Raw genomic sequence first — 15,723 nt, 5'->3', positions numbered from 1 at the left:
TATTTTAAACACACGATGTTGGTCTACTGGTTTGTGGGATAATACATTCTTGGCAGCCAGAAGGAGTTTCGATATGTTAGAAGGTTATCCTTGAGGAAAAAAAAAAAAAAAGAAGAAGAAAAGCAGAAGAGAGGTAGAGAAAGGCCACTAATTTATCAAGCTCCATATAGCAGAAAAAAATTATGACTTACTCAGGAAATCAGTTCAAAGAAAAGCTACTCTCAAAACAGAAGGCTTGGGTTTTACATTAATTTTCATTTTCTGCTTTACTTCCTTACTACTTATACTTCATTGTACTTTGCCTTTTTTTTTTTTTTTAAGGATTCCTCCCTCCACACACACTCAATTTCTGGGCAAGGAGTCCAAGGAAAAAACGGGGAGCTTTCACCTTGCAGCTCCAGCAGAGCCGGACCAGGGGGAACCTCATCACCAGCGAGCACATGCGCAACCCCAACCGCACAAAACCCAGTCCCGAACACTTTTCCGCATTGGAAACCTTTGCTCACACCAGGATCCTGTTGCCATCACTGAAGAAAGATGTTCCCAGGATCAGGCCTCGCTACCAGCAGCCCTGCAAGCCGTATGTACACAAATAACATTAACTCGGGTCCCTATGCACTATCAGTTAAGTACTTACCCATCTCTAAAACGCTTTCAACTCCACTGTTGCAGGGATTTGGGTTCTTTTTCCTTCCATTTATGAAGCAGTTACATCTGTATGTCTTCTTAATATAGAAATAAAACTTCACGATGGACTTGGTATGCTTGGCGAGCAATTGCTTCCCGGTTTTACCACGTAGTAAATTTAAAAATCAACTCTGTTCATTGTTTTAACAAACCCTCCTCTGAAAGATAATTAAAACCACTTCCCAATATACAACCAAAGTTTTATTTTTATAGTCTATCTTCCATTATGGCATAATCCTTTCTTTTTTTTTTTTTAAACCAGTGAAATATACAAATCACGCAAGACAGAAATATGTACATTAAATGTACAGAACAGAGGAAAGGACATAGAAGATTTACATATCTGAATGACAAGTAAAATATTTTACATTAAATAGTGTTTTAATAGCTAGGATCATGAGATTCAGTTCTGCTCAGGCAAAAGTCACTAAAAAAGGGAATGAGGTGATTCAGCAAACGAAAAAAAAATTACCATGGTTTCTGTACAATAAAAACCAAAGTGACATGTTCAATGAATTAGTGCTTTATTTATTTATCTTACTTTAAAGATATTCTTTGCAAACATCTGAAGATGAGGGGTAAATATGTCCTTGTACAATAAATTAAGAGCAATAAAGCGCCATTTAAGAAGCTGATAAATGATCAAGATGAACTTAATGATACAGCTTAAAGGCTCGTGAAAAGTTAAGGCTTTAGTACAACTAGGCTAAAGTGAAAGATTTCCTCACTTGGTATTCGCAAAACCATTTTCTTTAACTTGTTGGATGGGACTGAATTGGAAAAAGGCATTGAATCACTGATGAAATCCTGTGTAAATACACAGCGTTGAGGGGGAACGCATATTGTTCAACAAATAATTATTTCCATTTCAAAACCTGAAAAGCAACGGCCAAATGCAGCACATTTTAGAGTTGGAAGGTGTCTCCTTTCAGCAATAATCAATAATGCCCTAAACATGACAGTGGAATAGAAGCCATCTCCACACCAGCATCAATTCAAGTGCGGGGTGCTGCCTCGAACAACCACCTACAGCCGGGAAGAGGCTTCTTTGTGATTATCCTTAAAACTTTTTAATTATAAAAGCTTGAAAAAAAAATAATAAAAGAAACCACCAAAAGGTTAGAATCAATCTAAAAACCTGAAGAGATCGGAAAAAGAAAATGGGGGATGAACTGCCCCTGTAATTTAGAAGTTTTATTATTTCTTAAATCATTAAAATATGTACAAAAAGCTCTGAAATATCAGACACCAGCAGACCACAGTTCTCCCATATATATGTAACTGCTCAAGTATAGTCTGAACAGTTGTAGTGTATATCTGCAATATATTATCTAAAGCATGTGTATAAAGACATAGGATGATAAATTTGGTATTGCTGCAACACTTCTTTGAACTATAATAATCAGTTAATGTTATTTAAATATGAAACTATTGTCTCCTTGAGTGAAAGCGTTCCCAAAATCTGCAAAAACAAGATGTAAAAACCAATCATTCCAAGAGTGGATATCTAATGATTTATTTTCTCACATAAAATTAGAGGAGTGATTTGTCAAGCTGCGTTTCAAAAGACAGCCAGTTATTACACCATTTTTTAGGCATTTTCAAATTTGGGGAATTCTATTTTCTATGGGCTTTGAAAGCTGGGACACCAAAACTGTTTGCAAGCATGCAGCCCCACTCCACCCAGCTACAGTGCTTCACGCAGTCTGCACCGCAGCTGCTCTCCATACTCGGTACCAGAGAAGAGCTGCTCTGTGAGATGAGACACTCCCAACGTCATAATTAGCTAATAAGGCCAAATTGTGCCTTGAAGAATATCTTCATTATTAGTCAAGGCAGGTTTTTTTGGTTTTTTGGTCTTGCTAGGTTCTGGAAGCAGACACAGTGACTCAGGAATAGCACAGTTTAAGCCTTTACGATCCTTTGCTCTTTCCCCTCCGATGACTTTGCATACTTAAGTGGTAACATTCAGATATACAACTGACGCTGCACTTTGTGACGAATATTACCACCTCTTATTTACAGAGCCCTAAATGCACTGAACAGCTTTATATTCTAATAACTTCTAGTGTCTGAATCTGAAAGTCACGGACAGGTCTGTGTGTCCCTCACATCCGTAAGGGTTGTTCTAACAACCCAAGCACATTACATGGTTGCTCTGCCTACAGCACATGTATCACGTCCCATGGGACTAAATTAGGGTATGCTGGATTTTCCCCTCAAACTACTCTATTGTTTTTAAGAAAAGTCAATTATTTTTTTTTTTTACTTTGTAAAATAAATATTCTCAGGTTCTCCCCTATTATTGCCAAAAATACAAACCACACACAGTTCTGGGTTGGACGCAGAGAGGGTTTCCAGGCACTTCTCTTTACAACCTTTGTATTTTTCTTTCCTTTTTTATTCTTTTTCCTTCCCTCCCCCTCCCTTTTTTTTTTTTTTTTTAATTTTTTTAAAAGAAGACGACAACTCGCTGGACTCTATAAATAAAGTGGAGATAGTCCTGTGTAAAGGGAGAGGGGCTTGCACCCCTCGCTGGCAGGCGGCTGTAGTTCCTCCCACCTCATCCGTCCCCTATTTGCACACGAATTGGTCCACGATCTCTGTGCACAACTTGCATTTCACGTAGCAGCACCAGTGGAACTTGCAGTGACAGCGCTCCCGTTGCACCGTCTTGAACTGGTCGTACCCACGGCCGCAGCACATGAGTTCACAGCCGTCCATGCCCTCCGAGGTCTTATTGCAAAGGCGGCCCTGGGTGCCCAGGGACCCGGTGCTCTCGTTGCGCACGCAGTAGTCGGGGCTGGGATCGATGTAGACCAGGTCGTGGATGGTGGGTGCGTTGAAGCGGCTGTTCACTTGCACCAGCTTGCCCCGGCTGTTGAGTTTCATGGCAGCCGCGCTATCGTACTTCTCCTTCAGGGCATCGCCCACCTTGCGGAAATCGGCGAGCTGCAGCCAACAGGTCTTCAGGCTACAGGAACCAGACACCCCATGGCACTTACAGGCCACGTCAGCCAGGTTGTACACAGTCTGGAGGAGCCAGGGAGAGAAAGCAAAAAGGATGGTGAAAGATCAGAGTGGCTGTGAAAGTATTAAGTCCCTTCAATTCCTGCCCTCTGTCACATTCCCACTTGCCCCTCCGTAATATTCGCCTGAGCATCCTCTTCCCTCCTGCAATATGCTAGAAAGGAAGAGCAAGTGATCCGACACACGTGCACGCCCAGCAACCCCGTTAGCCAGAAGGAGGGGGTGGATGCTCGCACTAGTCTCTCCCCACCACAGAGCCAGCCGCAACAGCGCACACAGAGCCCAGACAGCAGCATCACTCAGGCTGCAGTCAAATTTTAGGAATTCGCTCTCACGCCAGCAAAGGATTTTGCTGTTTCATTCAGAAATGTAAAACATCCCTTTATTTTCTGTCTGAGTTACTCTCGCTATTGATCTCTGCTTGAGGCTGCAATTAGGGAAAGAGTTAAGATTCTTCTTGCTCCTGGCTCAGCTGCAGCCGATTGTCTGCTTTTGGCTCAGCATCCTCCTCCTATCCCAAATATTGCTTTGCGAGAGAGACTTCATCCAAAAAGAAACCCCCAAACACCTATGGGTAGGAGACAGAGCTACACAGCAATATCCTCCTTACAAAGCTTGGCAGGGAAATATTAGTCATTTGCCCTGTACAAACAGAAATAAGAGTCAGTGTTGACACTGCCCCAAAAATCCTGGGGTCTGACACATTAGATGATACTGTAGACAACTTCCACCCAGCAGTTGCAGAGAGTCTTAATGCTGCCAAATGGCACTGCAAAGATGAGGCTGAGGAAGGAAAAAACTGCTTGAGTCTCCATAAGCAACTGCGAAAGTGTCATTTTTCTTCCTGCTAATGGTAAGTTGGCCTGTCCATTGCTTTCAGACACCCTCCTCTCACATTTAAATACTATTAATTCTCAATTATCTTTCATCCTTCTTCACCTTAGAACACAAGTGTAAAGTCTCCAGCCGCCTACTTCTGGCACTTCAAGTTCTACGAAAATAATGATTTTGGCTCTTCATATCAGACTATTAAAAAAAGAAAAGTTTACACCCATTCATTTATGGCATTTTCGAGATTAAAGAAACCATAAAGACATGTTTAACCACACAAGGCCATGTTTTCTAATAATATGGAGGAGCTTTACACATCCTCTTAAAGCAGGGAAATAAAAAAAAAAAAAAAATTCAGAACAATCCTGTGGCACAAATCCAGCCTAGGGAGCCCAGTGCATCCCTCTTCCCTCCAACACACACTGTCCTGGTTGGAAATATGAACTAGTACAATTCTGTTCTACAGAGAATCCACAGCAAGCAAGGCACTTTTAATTAAAACAATTACGGAAGGAAACACAGCACATTTTGGTCCCATTTTTTCCCATGGGGAAGGCAACAGGGCTGTCAGACAACCAGAAGCAACACAAATTCATACACTCCCCGTCCACCTACACCCTGTATTCGCTGTTTTCTTGACGTTGGTGGCTGGTTTCTCCCCAGTGCTGCTCTTGCCCTGCCAAGACGTGTCTTTCCCCAAAAGGAAGGATGACGACATGAGCAGAGGAACGTGCTGCTTCGTGGCTACTTACTCTTCTCCCCGCCTCGTTGTTGTGTAGGTTCATCATGATGCGGGCGCTCTCGTAGGAGCCTCTCTGGTAAACTCTCTCACGCTCCCGGGCATCAACGAACTCCTTGGCGAAGCGGTATCCGTACTCGATGTTATCCCCACAGCCACCCCAAAGCCAGTCCCGGGGCAAGTCCTTGGGTCGCGCTGCTCGGCTGCAGCCACAGGAGGAGAGCTCGCCCTCCCGACACGCACGGCTCATGGCGTTGACCACCCCGGCTGCGCTCACCGCGTAGGTGAACGCCGTCTCCCGGCTGCCTGCGTGAAAAGAGAAGCACTGTTAGGTGAGAGCCCAAGCACGCTGCTCCCTGCCCACCCACGAGCCAGGAGGGCAAAGGCTCTCCGGGAGCTACCAAAATTCATTCATCTACTAAAAAACAGAGTAACCCTGAACTACGCTCCTCAAAATATCTTCACGCTGAAAAAACCCAAGTGAAATCAATCTATCAGGGCAGCCAAGGTGTTTGCGAAGAGCAGGCATCGCTCCTCATTCATGATGGTGAAAGCCTGGATGAGGGAGCAGGGAGGAGGTGAATCAAGGCTGGAGCGTGATGCCAGCAGGGACAACGCAACTGTGCCTGCAGTAGAGGGGCAGAAAGGGAAACAAGACTCCTTGTCTTTCAGAAAAAAAGAGATGTTAAATACAACTTTTTAAAGTCTGGTTCTTAAATTACTACTTCTCAAACATGATTTATGCACTTCACCCACTTGTTTCAATTTATTTAAAGTTACAGTGTTTTACAGAGCCTCCTAGCATCAAAAGAAATGTGCAGCAGAATAACACAGAACTTTTCACCCTATGCATAAGCCAGGCACATCTGTAGGAGGCTATTTAAAACTAAAGACAACCTGTGCTGTTTAGTATCCAACACTCTAGCTCATGTGAACATCGCAAGTGAGTCCATGGACAATCATCTTTACAAATTACAGGGAAGAAAAAAACCTTGGCACAAGGCAGCCTTGAAGGTTTTCTACTGCATCTGGTGCCCTTAAATGGAAATTGAAAACACTGAGTTTCAAATTTTCAGAAGAAAAAGTTACAATACCCACAATGCAAGATATGGCCACGTACCAGCCTTTTGACAGTATCTAGTCTCACCTTTATTTAGAGCCCAACTTCTCCTATTGCTTTTCCAAGGGTGCCACAAATCCTGACTACAACTACAGAGGCTTTCAAAAACAAACAAACCAAAAAAAAACCACAGAGAGCTCACTTGAAGTTTGTTTTTCATCTTAAGAGACAGCATCCCACTGGGTCTTTTCCAATAACGATACCCAGAATGACTAAGGATAGCCTAAAAATCCCTTTTTTTCCTCTTTGCATGAGTTAAGTTTTATTCTTGAGCTTTAGTCCAATCAATAGATCAAGCTAGTTTTTAATCTTGATTTTTACAAGATTTTTCTCAGGGAACAGCACAGGCCTTTGCAAAATCAGGGCTTTTAAAGGCTGTGTTTTAGACGTACCATATGTATTTAGGCAGCAACATTTTGAGGTAGAAACTCTTTGCATAAGACCTACCATAACAGGTCAAATCTAATAGGATCTTCCAAGCACTTCAGGAACACAAATAATTTGCAGTCTGGTTCATATTTAACATCAAGATGACCCAATGCTCAGAGTAGCTTTGTTAATATAACTGCTGTCATCCACTGGATTACTTTCGGTCATAGATGCTGGTTTTAAATAGGAAAAATCAGAAGTCTTGTGTTGGGAAAGATCAGATTTAAGGAAGATGGGAAGCACTTTGCTCCATCACTTGCAATGGTCTATTCTCACAGACACCTGTTCATGGAAGTACATGAACTATGGGCATAAAGGGTTACAGGAGTAGCCTGTTTAGTTAAAAAAGATTTGGCTTTATACAGTGACTTATGCCTTGCATTTACTGCAAACTGTAGCAGAGGGAACCTCATACAGATTTTAATGTTCCCATTTGTTCTATAACACACATTTTTGGATTAATTCCTTAAGCAAAATTTCCACTAGATTGAGAGGAAAGAAACGTGGTCTGCTTTGGACCACAGGACTCGCCTCTTCCGTTCGGTTTTACTCTTTTTCATGTTTAGTTAGCTCATGCTTTCACATGGTTAACTACACCATTTATTGCAGGGTTTAAACTCATAAAGCTGACTTTTTTTGACTAGTTTTCATTATTACTCTGGAACACATCTTAAAGAATTTACTCTCAGTGCAAATGAGAGGAAAGTCTGGGGTACAGAAAGGAGAGTTTCCCCCCAAGTTTCCCCCTTGAGCACTTAGGCAAATTACAAAATAGTATCAGCTGCTGAAGCAGATTTCAAGCCCCTGCAGGTCGTAAGCCAACACTGTCTCAAGTCGTTGGCCCCAGGAACACATTAAGCGTGATGGTTCCACATGGATGAGTTACTCTGAATTTTTTTTTCTTTCTTTTTTTTTTTTTTTTAAAGTCTTTAGGCACAACTGTGCTTTCCTTCACTGTCAAACATATCTGTCTTTTCCCACAGCCCAGTATTTCTCTCTATTGTAGCCATGGCAAGGAAACACACATTCCAAATATGTTTGAATCCCCTCTCTCCCATACATATAAAACATAGAAATGGAACTGTTCAATATACACATACTGTAAGAAGCCACCCACCGAGCAAGGAGCTGAGCTTTACACTTGATATGAATAAGTCGGCAAGAGCAGAACAACTTTTTTTTTATACCTGAACATAAGAAAGAAAATGTTCTTTGTCTTGTATTTTAAAAGCCTTCAACGTCAGGCAGCAGGCATGAATAAACCGGACCCTAACTACAGCGAGCTGTTTGGAGAGGATCCAGTTATTTTATTTCATGTTAGCACTCCTCAGCTGTTTGCAAAACCCAAGTGCAGCCAGCCCAGGGCCAGCTGCAAAGCCAGGAGGTGGCGCAAAGTGGGGAAGGCAGTGAGGACCATGGCCTGACCTGGGGACCAGCAGCAAAGGAAAGCAGCAGAGAACAAAAGCTCTAAAATTTTTGCAGTTCAATGAGCCACAGAGCAAGTTTCCAAACCCAATGCTGGGTTTATTTGTACAGCTTTAGCTAACCTCGCAGGATAAATCCTGGAAGAAAGACTGTCCATTTATCCACTGGGGTAATTACTGGGCTGTCAGTCAGTGCTGTGCTCAGGCGCTCTCTGCGCAGCCAGCAGCAGCACATCCTTAGCTCAAAATCCTCCCAACCTGTGTGCACACTGTGTTCTCACATCGGATCCGACAGCCCCAACAAACCAGGGTACGGCGAGCCGAAGTAAAATTAAATCAGGCTCTCAAAGCATCCAGTTTTCCTACCACTCAGACGAACAGCGACTGGCCATTACCAAAGGTCAGCATGAAATAATACAACTGTTACCCACAACACCTTTCTTGTTCTCAGGGAATACGCTCTTTAGGCTTTTCACCAACCAAATATGGCTATTAACCTTGCTTCCATCTGCAATTAGAATAAGTGGCTTAATTACATGATGAATTGCTGTGTAGACATCAGCTAATACCATCATATTCAGCAGAAGGGTGCGGCAAAGTTATTTAACTTGAAAGAAACCACCTTTAAATAGATCTGTCATGCTCGGGGAGGGCAGAGACAGACAACACAAATCATGGGCCAAATCCTGTACGTCTCTTCACATCAATAGTCTCTTTAAGCTCATTTTCACTTGCTTGGTTAATATATAAGGGTTGAAGGATGAAGGTCTAAATTTTAAACAGATTATTTTTCTGACATTTACTAGATTACTAGAACAGAAAGGTGTACAGAAAGTTTTCTTCCATGTTTCACGTGCTTCTATACTTTTGTTTGGGTAAGGTGAAAAAACCAAACAAACTCTACAAGGTGATTGATACTGTGCTTGCAAAAAGCCTAGGGAAGGTTGTTTATCTAAAATCAGCTGTTTCAATTACATACTTTTATGCAATAGATTTTTACGATTTGTCTGACCATCTCCAAAGAAAAACTTCTTTTAACAAAAATGAGACCAAATGTGAATTGATGCCTTCCTTCAACCTTAACTGGAGTTCGCCCTTCTACAGATTAACCTAGCTTGAGTCTGATTTTAAAACTTTATTTTTATAAAGCAGGTCAGAAAAAACACTAACATAAAAGCTTTACTATACATCTCCAACTAAAAAGCACTGCTGAGGTTTGCCAGCGCACCAATAACTACGTGAAAGATCACGACTGTCACCCAGTTGGTTACAATCCGATTTGGGAAAGTCAGAGGAAGGTTTCACCACAGACCCAGCTCAACAGCACTGATTAAAATTTTGTCAAGAACTTTGAAATACAATAAGGTCCTTAGATGACAGGAAAGGCAGGCAGCACGTAAGCATTCAAGAAGCAGGTTTCAAAGAGGATCTGATAGGGAAGGGGTGGGTGCCCACCACACTGTGATAAGGCATTAAACAGGAATCTGTCTCTCTTGCCAGCGATGTGACTACATTAAGTGCGAGTCACGAGGACAATGACACATTTTGTCCTGACAGAACTAATTTCCTAAAAATTACCCTGTTACAGTATTTTAAACATAAATCCACCTTTCTCAAAAAGAGAAAAAAGTCACCGTATCTGGAAACAAGACAAAAGGGATTGCCTACAAACGCTAATAGACAGAGCAGTAATTTTCAGTTAACCTCCAGCCCAAGAGCAATTTATTATGCAGCTGCCAACTTTGGAACTAGACATGGACAACTTTAATTTTACAAGACGCTGCTGGTTTTAATTCTCTTAGGTTGCCTTCACTTCGTCTCAGGTTTTCTAAAAGGAGATTTCAGGGCCACATTTTCCTTCCTCCTCTATTCCTACACGCAAATATATATTCCTACTTTGTTTTCCAAAACACATGACTGGACAGTAGTGGGAAATCACCTCCAGCTAAAAATAATTCAACTTCTTCGGCAACTTTTAAAAACAATTGATTATTTACAGTCCTCAGTAAGAACCCGGCAAGAGCTTCAAGCGAAGAACAGTATGTGCCATAAATATTCCTAGACAAGGGTTTAATCACAAAGATGTTGCTTCCTACCTATCTGCATGACTCTGCCAAAAACAGAGTTGTTGTCCACAGTGCTGCAATTCCATCTTCTATGTCTGAACTGATACTGGCATTCCTTAATTCCCGTCTTTGCACCCTCTCCAATGAACTGCATATGGTCCTGATACAACTGGCAGAGTTTCTTCTGTCCTTGGGAAAGCCCTGCTAGCTGGCTACACAGTGGCTGGGCTCCTATTATATACACCTCTGACATCTGAACAGGGTTCATGGGGTTCATAGGGTTCATCCCTAAAGACCTGCATAAAGAAAGATTTGGGTTAATAAAGAGAAGACTCAAAAGAAAAAAAAATTATAAATCCCAAAACAGAACCATATCTTATACACAAGTAAACAACAACTGGTTTTGCTAACAGGTGAGGAAAAAAACACTTAAATATGAAAATTTCGTTTTAAAGAGCACAGAAGTTATTAATTCCCATCTGTGTGGTTATCACCACACATTAGGGACTGAAATAAGACGTAGACTTGGAATACTAGCATCTAGGCAGTCCTTTAACAACTTAAATGGATGTAGTAAAAGTAACAGAAGCTCCAAACAGCTGCAAAGCCAGAAAAATAAGTAAAGCAAAAATGAAAAAAAGCTCCCTGAAACCCAGTTTATTTTAATATATATTTTAGATTTAAGTCTGGATTTTTCAATCTGTTCTACCATAAACAAATAGGGAAGCCTTTAACAAGCCAGAAGTTAGAAACTTGCTATAGACTACTTCTAGCTTCTTCCAAACGACACACGAAAACACAGGAGCAAGTACATTCACTATAAACAAAATCAACTTTGTTTTCTTAATTCTTAAAGTGCTCTTCACATGATACATTTCAATTAAAAAGTGGCCATTAATCTGAAAAGGCTCACTCGAAACAGCAAAGAAACACCTATTTCAAGAACTCCCAGCATCGTACACTATACAGAAACAGATAATTTGCCAAAGCAGAAATTTAAATGTAACAAAATATATTTATAAACATTTAAACTACGTTGAAGTTCAAAGTGAAAGTTTAAAGAAATGACATTTTTACTTGTAAATCAGCATTCCCACACATGCAAAATTTGATTCAAGAGAGCTGAAATGAGTCTGCTAAAAGAGAGACAACTCTAATACTTTAAAGATGATCAAATCCATAGAGAAACTACTTAACAGTATTCTAAAAACCGAATTTTATAACATGAGATGTCGCACACTTATTCGAGAGACCCGTTCATTGTACTACCCAGCGCACAATAACTAAAACATCACTCCCCTGCTGCCTCCTTCACGCGGTCCTCCCGCAGAAACAACGCGCAGAAGAAGTAAATAGACATTTCATCAAGCAGATCTTGACACCCCCTTTTAAAATCGAGCTGATACGAGATGCTTACCACCAAGAGCTGGCTTCTATTACAACCTGGGTAAAAGAGGAGAAAACAGCCAGAGCCACTACGAGGTACTGAGAAGCCATTGTAGTGCCAACTGTCCCCAAAGCACCTCCTTGGATTAATACTGCAGTGGATTTCTAGAGGGGGGAGAAAAAGGATCAGATTGTTTATTGCTCCTCAGACCATTTTCGAGCATTCAAGTTTAAACAACGGAAGTATCCGGGCCCCTTTTAACTTGATTCTGACTCGCCTGCCCTGCTCCCCGACGAGGCTTTGGTGGCAGCTCCAGGCACAGTCGCGGCTCCCGCTCCACCGGGCAAAACCCACCCCCGCACACCCCCCCCGCACCCCCCCCCCCCCCCCCCCGCGGTCACCGCCTTCCCGGGGCGGCCGCAGCACCGACCCCGTCCCTCTGACCCGGCCCGACGGCTGCTCCGGACACCGGGACACTCTCCAGCCCCGGGACGGAGGATACTCCGCACACCGGGACCCCCCCAACCAGCCGCGGGACGGAGGATGCTCCGGACCCCCCTCCCCAGCCCCGGGACGGAGGATGCTCCGCACTCCGGGACCCCCCAGCCAGCCCCGGGACGGAGGATGCTCCGCACTCCGAGACCCCCCAGCCAGACCCAGGATGGAGGATGCTCCGCACTCCGGGACCCCCAAACCAGCCCCGGGACGGAGGATGCTCCGCACTCCGGGACCCCCCAGCCAGCCCCGGGACGGAGGATGCTCCGCACACCGGGACCCCCATCCTCGCGTCCTGCCCGTCCATCCCCGCTGCCAGCGGGTACAGGCGACCCCCGGACCCGTCATTACCCCATCGCTGCCCGCCGCGGAGCCAGCATCCTGGACACGAAACCTTTCCCGCTGGCTTCAGCTTGGAGAAGCGAACCCGAAGAGAGGGAGACGGGCGGCCACGAGGGGGTCGGTGCTCCCAAACCCGGGGACGAGGCAACCGGCCCTCGCCCTTCCCCACCGCCCCCTAAAGCATCTCGCAGCCCCGCTGCTCCCCGCGATCGCCGAGGCAGCCCCGACGGCAGCCCCCGCGCCCCGCCGGGACCGGGACCGGCCCGGGGAGGTACCGGGAACGCCAAGGAACCGGTTCGGAGTCCCGACCCAGCCCCCTGCAACCACCAGGCTGCCGGCTTGGAAGTCAAACGCTTCCCCCGACAGCAGGTCCCGCGATCCCCGTCTGCGCCCTCACACGGGACTCTCTAACTCGCTAACCAGTGCCATTCACGGTTTTTTATTTCCCCTCCCCTCGGAAGGAGGGAAAAAAAAACCAAAAAAAAAAAAAAACAAACCCAAAACATTTCGACACTTGGGGGCTCCCTATTCATTCTCAAAAAGCCCTTAATGCTGAATTGAAGGTGCTCTTAATTCTAATTTATTTCTGTTTGCGAAGGGCCGGGAGGAGAGGAGCGCGAAGGCAGCTCGGGCTCAGCCCAAGCCTCCCCGGAGCCGGGGAGCGGAGCCTCCGCGGGGCTGAAACCTCCGTCCCGGGGCAGCCCCGGCTCCTCACGGCTCGGTGCGAGAACGGAGACGGCTCTCCCGCTGCAGATCCCACCCGTTTAGCTGGGATCAATCCCTGGAAAGATGCGGGAAAGACGCGAAAGCCGTGGGTGCGTTAAGGAAAAGGCGAAGCAAGGTGTGCGAGGAGCCGACGCGCTGGGGGTTTTATTTCATGTTAGTTCTTAAAATAGTAACAGGAATAATAATAATAACAATGAAGAAACGTCACGGAACTGCCCGAGCAGGTTGGAGCCGCCGGTGCCCGAGCGGGACCCCCACGAGCAGCCCCGACGGGGCGGGCGGAGCCCGGGGCACCGACCCCGCCGCCAGCTCCGGGCTGAGGAGGGGAGGAAAGGGCTCGGGTGCCCCCTCGCCCCCCGCTGCCGTCGCGCTGGGCCCCCAGCGGCCCCCGGGGAGCCGCGTGGCCGACAGGGGGCGGCCTCGGCCGCCGCAGCGCCGGGGGGACGGGCGGCAGCGGCCCCTCCGACGGCACCGCCCGCTCCTCCCCGGCGCGGCCGGAGGAGGCACCTGCGCCCGGGGCAGCGGCCGGGGACACGGCCCCTCTGCGCGCCGAACCCTCCAACCCAACCCAACAAAAAGAAACGCCAACAACAACAAAAAAAGAGGCGAGACGCGCAGGCAGCAGGGGAGCACTGGCTACCAGCAGGGCGAGCCACCGTTTTCAACTTCGTAGAGCCGCGGAGATTTTTTTTGTTTTGTTTTTTTTGGGTTTTTTTGGTTTTGTTTTTTTTTTTGGTATTTAATGCACCCCATGCGGAGCCCGCGCTCTTTGCCGAGATGAAAAGCGAGGTTTTTACAGATCCTGCAGCCGCGGGCTCGCCTGTGATCCTGTTTTACGCGGGGCGTCTGGAAAGCCTGCGAGAGGCATCTGGTTTTCTGGGAGCGCTACCTGCGGGCAGCCAGGGGGCTGTAAACCCCGCTGCGGCTCCACATCCAGCCGGGACCGCCGAGCCTGGGTTTCCCGGAGCAAGACACGCACCTGGGTCCCCAGCCGGAGGGGGGAAGAGTTTTCCCGGGGGGGGTTAAGACGCACCTCCATCCTCCCCTCCATCCTCCCCTCCATCCTCCCCTCCATCCTCCCCTCCATCCTCCCCTCCATCCTCCCCTCCATCCTCCCCTCCGCGCCCGCTCCGGCCGGGGTAAAGCCCAGCTGAACTCTCCGTGACCCTCTCGGAGCGCAAAACCGATTTAACATACAATTGACAATTAAAAACAAACAAACAAGACACAAAAAAAAAAAAAAAAAGGAAAAAGAAAAAAAAAGCCGACAGGCTTTCCAACATGGAGTCCTCGCAGCGCCAAGGGGGGGACCCGCCGCGCTCCTCCGCTCTAACCCAGGCGGGACCCTCTGCAGATGCAGAGTGATAATCTCCAGAAACTTAGAATAAAATTAAAAAAAAAAAAGGGGGGGGGGGGGGCGCTGACTCCGGGTCCTCCGCTGGCCCCCAGCCAGCTCTCCTTAAAGCTACAGGCCCCCATTAACACCGACCCCGAGCTCCTCCAGCGCCACTCAACTCGGGAAAGTTTGGGAAATTTGGGAAAAGGGCTTTAAAGTCGCAGTAGGAGCCGCCGCCGCCGCCGCCGGGAAGAGGCACCGGGCAGAGCGAGCCCAGCAGCCCCTTTCGCGGGGGAAATTCAAAAAGGGGTGGGAAAAAAGGGAAATAAAGAACTTTTTTTTTTTTTTTTTTTTTTAATCCGAAGCGGGGAGCCCGGCAGCTCCGGCGAGCTTGCTGCGCGCCCGCGGTGCTGGAGCCACCCGCGCGGAACTCACCTCCATCGCCGCGGGATGACCGAGCGAGAGCAGCCAAGTAATCCAAGAAGAGCAGGAGGGGGAAAGGGCGAGGCGAAAGGAAAATCCTGGCTCGCAGGAGCCGGGCGGTATCCTCCTCCCGAGCCGCGGGGCTGGCGGGGAGCGCTCGCTCCGTCCGGCGTGGGCTGAGCGCGTCCGACTGCGGAGCGGGGCACCCGTGCAGCCTTCTTTCCAAGGTCCATCAGCAATCGCAGTAATTAGGGCTTTCCAGCAGCAGAAGAAGAAGACGGAGGCACCAAAAAAAAAAAAAAAAAAAAAAAAAACCAACCCCAGGAAAAAAAAAAAAAAATCAACCCAACACACGCACACACAGAGCGCCCGTGGGCGTGATTGCGCGGAAGCAAATAAAAAATCTTCACAAGCGGTAACGAAAGCGCCGCAGGCGACGATCCGTCCGTCCGTCCGTCCGTGTGTCCCCCCCCCCAGCCCAGGTGGTGCCGCCGCGGGGCTCCCCCTGCGCGCACCCCCCGCGCCCGCTTAAAGGCTGCGCTGCGCGGAGCCGGGCGGCCGCGGGGCCAGCCTGCTGCTGGCTCCCTCCATTTTACACCGAGAAGAAAACCAAAAGGAAAAAAAAAAAAAAAAAGAAGAAGTTTCTGCACAACCGGGGAAGGAGGAGGGTGGGGGGGCTCGTGCACGC

At 46.7% G+C, this 15,723-nt stretch overlaps 1 protein-coding gene across 2 annotated transcripts; it reads right to left on the bottom strand.

The window, feature by feature from the left end:
• Positions 1-879: 879 nt before the first annotated feature.
• On the bottom strand, positions 880-15,320 carry WNT5A (Wnt family member 5A). 2 transcript variants are annotated; one of them, XM_069865437.1, is made up of 5 exons: positions 15,048-15,320; positions 11,744-11,877; positions 10,357-10,622; positions 5,301-5,593; positions 880-3,720 (listed from the first exon to the last, which is right to left on the bottom strand). In XM_069865437.1, exons 1-5 carry the CDS (start codon positions 15,051-15,053, stop codon positions 3,262-3,264), a joined length of 1,158 nt encoding a protein of 385 aa, XP_069721538.1. In that variant the 5' UTR covers positions 15,054-15,320; the 3' UTR covers positions 880-3,261. The 2 variants fall into 2 exon arrangements, with proteins under 2 accessions (XP_069721538.1, XP_069721539.1); XM_069865438.1 differs by lacking the exon at positions 15,048-15,320 and adding an exon at positions 12,560-12,650.
• Between the last annotated feature and the right edge of the window lie 403 nt (positions 15,321-15,723).

The sequence above is a fragment of the Phaenicophaeus curvirostris genome, chromosome 11, assembly GCF_032191515.1.
Source record: "Phaenicophaeus curvirostris isolate KB17595 chromosome 11, BPBGC_Pcur_1.0, whole genome shotgun sequence".
Classification (NCBI taxonomy): domain Eukaryota; kingdom Metazoa; phylum Chordata; class Aves; order Cuculiformes; family Cuculidae; genus Phaenicophaeus; species Phaenicophaeus curvirostris.
Note: the sequence above shows the minus strand (reverse complement) of the source record. Positions and strands in the feature narration are given on the sequence as shown.

What these genes read in the sequence shown, in the direction of transcription:
- WNT5A (XM_069865437.1), bottom strand. An exon ending in TGGCAGAGTCATGCAGATAG is followed by an intron (nt 5,594 to 10,356) that starts GTAGGAAGCAAC and finishes CTTTTCACGCAG; the next exon opens with GCAGCCGGGAGACGGCGTTC. An exon ending in ACAACGAGGCGGGGAGAAGA is followed by an intron (nt 3,721 to 5,300) that starts GTAAGTAGCCAC and finishes TGGCTCCTCCAG; the next exon opens with ACTGTGTACAACCTGGCTGA.